Source organism: Lactuca virosa, chromosome 1, assembly GCF_052849685.1.
Source record: "Lactuca virosa cultivar CGN04683 chromosome 1, Lactuca_virosa_CGN04683_v6, whole genome shotgun sequence".
Classification (NCBI taxonomy): Eukaryota; Viridiplantae; Streptophyta; class Magnoliopsida; order Asterales; family Asteraceae; genus Lactuca; species Lactuca virosa.
In genome coordinates this window covers 77,483,920-77,491,763 of record NC_136426.1, presented here as the reverse complement: position 1 = coordinate 77,491,763, position 7,844 = coordinate 77,483,920, and the positions used below count along the sequence as shown (strand labels likewise).

Below are 7,844 nucleotides of genomic sequence, written 5' to 3'. Positions count from 1 at the left end.
AATAGTTTCATCACTTACCCTGATTAGGGTTTAGATTTTCAGAACACGTGAAAACTCTAAGTGATACTTTGCATTAGGATGGTGTGTTGTACAATAGTAAACATAATGTAAACCCTAATATACAAGGGTTAATTGAGTTGGCCGGTTTGACTTGTTGACTTTCTTTGACTTTGACTTGACCAGAAAGTGTCGGTTGTCACAGAATGAGTTTCTCATCAAACATTTGCTAATAATCATGACTTCTTGTGTTAAATTTTACTCTATTATCTGAGGTGATTTGGCATGAGTTAAAACAAAACCTAGAATGAGTCCACCTCGTGGTGCATACCATATTATCCAAACCAACATATTGTTGTGGAGGACATATTTGATGAATATGGTGGACGACTTATACTTGTTGGCATGGTTGGATCAGAAAATATAGAACAAGTTGGTCAAACTGGATTCAAAGCCAAAATGCAGGTAATTTTCAAGTTGACTAAAAATTTCATTTCTTCAAAAAGAATTATAAAAAGTTAATAAAAATTGTTCCTTTTTGATTGATTAATTATCGTTCTTGAATCACATGTAATTCCTCTGCAGTAACCTAGAGGGTTGGTGACATTAAGATGTCTGATTGATAAAAAATCACATGTAATTCAGATATGAATCACATTTAATTCACATGTAAATCACAAGTGAATCACATATGAATTACATGTGATTCACATGTAATTCACATATGAATCACATGTGAAAATAATCAACAACAACAAAAACTAAACAATCAATGCATACATTGCATGGAGAGGGTTGAAGATGAAACATTTTGTTTGTTCAAGAGGGCGTACATTCCAACAATTTAGAAGTAAACATTCAATTATTGTAGATGTAGAGACATAATGGTCAACTTTTTTAATTATAATAATAATTCTAATATATAAAAAATGATTATAAAATAATAAAAACATTGCAAAAAAAAGATTTGGACAAATATGATATTATGAGGGTTTATGAAGGATAAATATGAAATTAAATACATCAAAACTTTTATTTACATAATGTATACCTCCAAGCTCTATTTTCATGTCCTATGTCATTTCCTCATCATCATAATTATTAGAATCATGTAACATACTGAGTTCAAAATAAAAGTTTAAAAAATTGATATATTAAAATCAAAAGAACTACAAGAAAATCAACGTACCTTTTTCTGAATGGGTCAATATCCCCCAGACGTGTTGTCTCAAGCAAAGTGTTCCCAAATCATTCCTTATTTTTATGTTTTGTAGGCTGCTCATCATCCAACCTTCCTGAAAATGATGAGCAAGATGTAATAAATAGTTAACTAATTGCTGAAAATTAAGAATTTGAGTAGAAATACTATCACCGAATAAACTTTTTCCCACCAGAAACAATAAATGGCAAACTGGATTCTTTAACAAGAACACCATCAAGTTAGAAGTCTTTGAAACTCTGGAACCCAAATGCAAATGTGTGTGTGTGAGAGAGAGAGAAGATAGGGAGCGGTGCCAAGGGCTGATAGATGTCCGTCGATTTTATGGTGAAAATGATACAAAATAGGGGTAGCAGTGGTGGTTTTAGGGCTAATAAAGATAAACAACATCGAAATAATGAAGGATGTCCAACTCATACATGCTTCTAAATAAACCGCATCAAAGAAGAGAGAGAGAGAGAGAGAGAGAGAGAGAGAGAGAGAGGGAGAGAACCTAAACAGAGGAAAGCAGAGATAGAAGAAGGCGTTACTCTTTGATCCATCCTATCTTGTAAAGGTCATTAACTGTGTGGGAGGTATACTGAAAGGGAAAGGGAAAGGGGGAGAGAGAGAGAGAGAGAGAGAGAGAGAGAGAGGGGGGGAGTAGGAGGCAGTTGTTACCAAAAAAGGGGTAGAGATAAAGGAAGCAGGAGGCGGCAAGTTGAACCACGCAAAACGAAGCAGGAGATGGCAGTAAAGGGGACGAAGATTTATGAGTCTCAGTAGGCAAGTAAATTAGAGATTTTTTCATAAAAGAGGATGTCGGTTGATAAGCAATGACTCAACAGCCATATAAACAAGAGGTGGCAAGCTATATGATTGACGAAGCAAGAAGAGCAATACGACAAACATGAGATGAAGGCTTGGAAAGGAAGCATTCACGCAAATAAACATGTGAAAGAGGTTTGTTTTTTATTGGCTTAAAAGGACGACAGCTGATGTGTCACAAAACTTAAAAGGCTTTCGTAGATAATTTATACTCTTCTTAAACATCAAACTCAATGGAAATATCAAAAGTATCATCTATCTATTACACGAAATAATCAGCAACAACAAAACTAAACAATCAATGCATACATTGCATGAAGATGATTGAAGATGAAACGTTTTGTTTGTCAAGAGGGCTACATTCCAACGATTTAGAAGTAGACATTCAATTATTATAGATGTAGAGACAATATGGTTAACTTTTTTAATTATTATAACAAGTCTAATATATAAAAAATGATTATAAACTAATAAAAGCATTGCAAAAAAAATATTCGGGCAAATATATATTATGACGGTTTATGAAGGATAAATATAATATTAAGAAATTAAAATGAACAAATATGATATTTTAATGTTTAAAAATGTCATATATCAAATTCTCCCCCAAAATAATTATGCTTCCACTTCACTAATACCACTTGATTTCTTTATTTCGATGTTTCTTTGCCTTTCATTTAAGGGTCTACCCGGCTCTTCTATGAGTCATTTCTTTTTGTCCATCCCAAGTTGGAATAGTGGTATGACTTTATCCTCCATCGCAAAGCGCTTTCACGTATAGCACATGTGGAACGTGTCACGAATCCCATTCGCCTCTGAAGGTAGCTCCAAGTATGTAAGAAGTCCAGCTTGCTTCCCTCGTTTGTGTAACCGAATCAAATGAAATTCTTTAAAGGAAAAATGGTGACATCTGACAAGAGAAGAAACCAAGCATGCACAAGATTTGTTTTACGGTTCCTTTCTCCTGTGTTCAACCACATACTTCTTTTGCAAATCTTTAAGTTTATTTAGTATTTCTTGGAATGTTGGCCGGGATTGTGGTTCACTGAACATACAAAAGGAAATATATCCCACATCAATTGTAAAGGATATTTTAAACATTTTCATCAGAAAGAGACCAACCTGCACCAACAACTTTCGATTAGAGAAGCCCACAGTGGATCAACATCTTTTGGAATCTCTAGTCGTCGATTCATGAATCCTACAGCTCCGATAACCTACAAGTATCATATGTAAAACTGTAGTTTGCATTTCACCCTTTCGGGACCTCAAGAATCAAAGAGTAGCATATTGACTTTTGAAGTCAACAAAACAACCTTAAACATCAAGCTTGATTTGAAACTTTACTCTTTCTTAAAGCAAAATAAGCACCACATATATTTTGTGCTTTTAGATTATGTTGTGTTTGGTCTTGAAGGTTGAAGCAAAAAATATTGAATTTCATACTTGAGAATAGTATACCTGCATTGGGTTAAGATCATTCCATGGGATCTTCTCAGTGGTAATTTCCCACAATACCACACCATAGCTGTATACATCAGACCTAAAATATGCCAACAAACGAACCAATTATTGGATTCCAAAATTCATGAAAAATAAAATCCTCTTACTTTTCATCTGCTTCCTCGTTACGTAGGATCTCAGGAGCCATCCATTGAGGCTACAAAAAGGAACAAGAAATCAGTCAAGCCAACATCATCTCTTCTGAAGTCAAACCTACCCCCTTTAACCTCAAAGTTGAATACACTTTCGAAAAAAAAAAAAAAAAAGGCTTCTTCATTGTTATTTTTGGAACAAATTAGGGGAGCCTAAATCAAGAAAGCATATTGAAATACCGTTCCTCTCCCCGACTTTGTTTTGAGGTACGTGTGATGCTTGACACGAGAGAGACCAAAGTCACCGACCTAAAAGATCATATTATAATTATTAATTACTGAGAAAAACATAGACAAATTAATGCCACGAACCAGAAAGGGTAGTCAAAAGCATACCTTCACTGTCCAATTCTTATCCACAAGAAGATTTGAAGACTTCAAATCACGGTGAATAATCGGTGGGTTGCAATGATGAAGATAATTCATGCCTCGAGCCTTGAGAGAATCACAAATAAGACAAAAGAAATCAAAAAAAAAAGATGATAATTACTAATTAGCATGCTTGATGCTACTTACGATATCCATGGCCATATGGAGACGACGTTTCCAATCTAATCGGGTTGTATTTCGCTGAAGTATCCGAAACAGACTTCCACTACGCAACAGAAGTCAATTTAAAAAAAAGAGTGCTGTATACATGCACATTAATCAAATAATCAATTGAGATTATTTATGCATGTTGTCTTACGTTTTCATAGAAAAAAAATACATTGAAAATTTTATGGGATTTAAGAACCAACCGGGGAAGGAACTCTGTGACAATGGATAAATGCAGAGGTGAGGTCACGCAACCCATGAAGAGCAAAATATTTGGATGTCGAAGCTTTTTCATTAGAGATACCTTCAAAAAAGAAATAAAATAATTGGATGCAATTTAAACAATCACATCCTTGAAAAGTGTTATATGCATTTTAGAAAATAATAGTTACCTCCTGTTTAAATGATACCATCAAATCATCTGGATACTCTTGATATTCAAATAACTTGATCGCAACATCCTGTATACATAAATTGATTGACGTTTTATATTGTTTTTCTAGATATCCGTTTCTTATATAATATAAAAGCATTTGTGTAACTCTTTTAGTATACTCAAATATCCCACAGGTAGATTAGTCTATAGTATTAGTCTATACACGGTGTAGATTAACAATTATTTTTTTTTTTTTACTTTTCTTACACTAGACTTTCCTTTTAAAGGATATGCACGTGCATACCCAGCATACCATGAGCCTGTGCACCAAGGTTCCTACCTTGCATTTTTTTCAAAGAAAGTTTCAGTAATTCATCAATAATTAAGTAAAACAAAATAACCAGACATTACTCTCCACAAGAGATAATTAAAATCATAATCAAGTGAGAGATGGAGAACATACTGATCCACACCACAGTGCACGATATACAGTCCCACATGAACCTGCCAAAAACATAAAATATCAAAAAAATAATTTAATAGTTTGCCAAATGACTACAATACCCTTCTCTTACCTTGTCCAATCTGTTCTCCCATTATCAAATCCTCCCACAAGATTTCACAATCAAGGCTATCGGTTTCCCTCTCCACTTTGATGATGGCATTGTTTTTGATGCTCATACTGCTGCTTGAGCTACTTGAGTTACTTGTAGTACTTCTACTAACATGTAATGAAGAAAACCACAACCCTGAAGCCTCGATTTTGTTATTGCTCTTGTTGGTATTTTCCAATAGTTGAAAGTCTTGTTTTGAGGAAACACAAGAGCTTATTTTTGGACAAGGCTCGTGTTCTTGATTGATATCTAACCTTTGCCAACCAAACCTACCAAATATAGGATCAAAAGACTCTACTCTTTCGTTTCCTTTCTGTGACCATGAATTTCTTTTTTTAGCCATCCATGCATCTGCTTTTGAAGAAAAAAACTTGTAGATTCCTGATTTGTTTTCACTCTCATATCCAGAATCTATTTTAAGTTTTCTTGTAAAATGCTCCACTGTGCTTTTGGAAAAAAGATCTACAAATGGAGACAGAATATGTCCCCTTGGGGTGCTTGGTTCACTATGATCATAGGCAACATCAATCCCATCTTCATGATCTGTGTAGTTGTCTCCCATATTCATCTTCATCTTCACCTTTGAAATACTGACCAAATTTGATATCTTTGAGGCAATTGATGTCTGTAGAGGTTGTTGAGAATCAATATGATTCCTTACATGATATGGACTTGAAGCGCTTGAAACACACATACCCCCAATTAATCCTCTGTTTTCATTACGAAATGGTGAATTTGTAGCAATAATTACAAATCTTTCACCTTTTTTACTTTTTATGGGAAACTCCCCAGACCAAGTCTCTCCATTTACTGTTCGTTCAAGGAGATAATCAGATAATGAGCCATCTTTAGGTTCCACTACAAGCTCTGTGGGAGTTTTTCCATAAGCTTCAGCTGATGTATATCCATAAAGCTTTTCTGCAGCTCGATTCCTACACGATTCCCATTAACCAAATATGTTAAAAAAACTAAATGCATTTTCTTCAAATTCATATTAAAACGAACAAGAAACATAAATGATCAATTTGCAGTGGTAGTGGTGACCTAACCAGAAGATTATCCGAAGGTTGAGACCATATATATGTACAGCTTGATCCATTGATTGAATTATATTTAAAAACTGTGATTCTGTTAGCTTCATATCTAAAGGCTCCATGAATCGAAGCTTGAGTCCACCATATGATGAATTAGACCATTGGTGCTCAGGTTTTTTCTGGTTACGAGAGAGCATGAGTTTTGATATTTTTTGTTTGAGGTGAGATTGGAGTTTTTCTAGCTCCTGGATCTTTCTTAATAGCTCCTCAGCTGATGGTGTTTTTGTGTTTTCCTCCATTTTCACGCACTTCAAGAACACACACTGTGATTTGTGGATCAAGAAATTGGTTCTTTAACTCTCAAGTTACAGTTTTGGAGGAAACCCAAATCAATAAAGTAACAAAAACCCAAGATTTCTCACTGAAAGATACAGATTATCAGCTTTCAACCCGTTCGTGTCAGGAAGTCTTCTTTTTTATAAAATAGATAAGCAGTTGGTTGTTTTTCAAGACTTTTCTTCCCTTTCAGGACACCCTAAATGAAGAAAGTAACACAAAAGTCAATGTTTGACTTGCAGACACACATACACAAGAAAAATGCAGAAACGCTCATCACCTATCCATTGCCACACACAAAAACACATACTTTGATCTGTAGATCACTCGAATAAATGTTATTCAATCCCTACCTTGCTTTTGAAGAAACACAAATCAAGAAATTAAAGCAACAGAAACGTCTGAGTTTGACTTGAAGATACCCGCAAAAAGATATCATACAAAAACACACATTATCTATCAACTTTCACACACACACACACAGAGAGAGAACACACTGTTTTGTAAATCAAGGAATTGATTGTTTTTCAACCCTTTTCGGGCAAACCCAAATCAATAAAATTGCTAGAAGAGTCAAAATTGACTTGCAAAGAAAAAAACTCACATTAACTATTCGTTTTCACACACAAAAACACATACTGTGATATGTAAATATATCAACTGCTTGTTTCTTTAACCCTTACCTGTCTTTTGGAGAAATTCGCAATCAAGAAATTACAGAAAACTGAAATTTAAACTTACGGACACACATATGTCCATCTACGGAAATGGGGTTTTTTGTTGAAGATGATTTTTTAAGATGCAAACACTGATGATAAACCAACTAATTTGGTCTTTAGTTCTTCTACTCTCTTTCAGAAGCAAATCGAAGTTGAAATCCGTATATCTGTATCTTCAGCGAGAGAATCAAAGAAAAATGATGTGTTAGCGTGCCTTGAAAGGTCTCCCCTAAACCCTGTTTTTGTTCTTGAACTTATAAACTAGTATTATGGTAAATGAGTGAAAGGATCTATCAAACTCTAAATTCTGTAAAGATTGAGTTGTTTTTTATACTATCATTATTTTATATTTGTTGTTCAACAAATATTTATTTTTATCGGGTATTAGAAGTTTATTTGTTTAAGACTCATGTATTACATGAGTTAATTTTAAAAAAAAATTAAATATGAAAGTCTAAAAAGTTAAGAACTTTGAATTTATAAGAAAATAAAAAAAATAATGAATTATTAAAATTGAAATGTTTTTTATCTTTTAAATTTAAACAAATAA

At 33.9% G+C, this 7,844-nt stretch overlaps 1 protein-coding gene across 4 annotated transcripts; it reads right to left on the bottom strand.

The window, feature by feature from the left end:
* Positions 1 to 2,502: 2,502 nt before the first annotated feature.
* On the bottom strand, positions 2,503 to 7,569 carry LOC145147658 (uncharacterized). 4 transcript variants are annotated; one of them, XM_079075091.1, is made up of 13 exons: positions 6,255 to 7,569; positions 5,167 to 6,137; positions 5,055 to 5,095; positions 4,896 to 4,931; positions 4,608 to 4,676; positions 4,419 to 4,519; positions 4,195 to 4,273; positions 4,015 to 4,113; positions 3,859 to 3,927; positions 3,634 to 3,683; positions 3,485 to 3,566; positions 3,146 to 3,240; positions 2,503 to 3,068 (listed from the first exon to the last, which is right to left on the bottom strand). In XM_079075091.1, exons 1-13 carry the CDS (start codon positions 6,536 to 6,538, stop codon positions 2,972 to 2,974), a joined length of 2,073 nt encoding a protein of 690 aa, XP_078931217.1. In that variant the 5' UTR covers positions 6,539 to 7,569; the 3' UTR covers positions 2,503 to 2,971. The 4 variants fall into 4 exon arrangements, with proteins under 4 accessions (XP_078931217.1, XP_078931218.1, XP_078931215.1 ...); XM_079075092.1 differs by having other exon boundaries at positions 4,905 to 4,931; XM_079075089.1 differs by having other exon boundaries at positions 4,859 to 4,927.
* Positions 7,570 to 7,844: the final 275 nt, after the last annotated feature.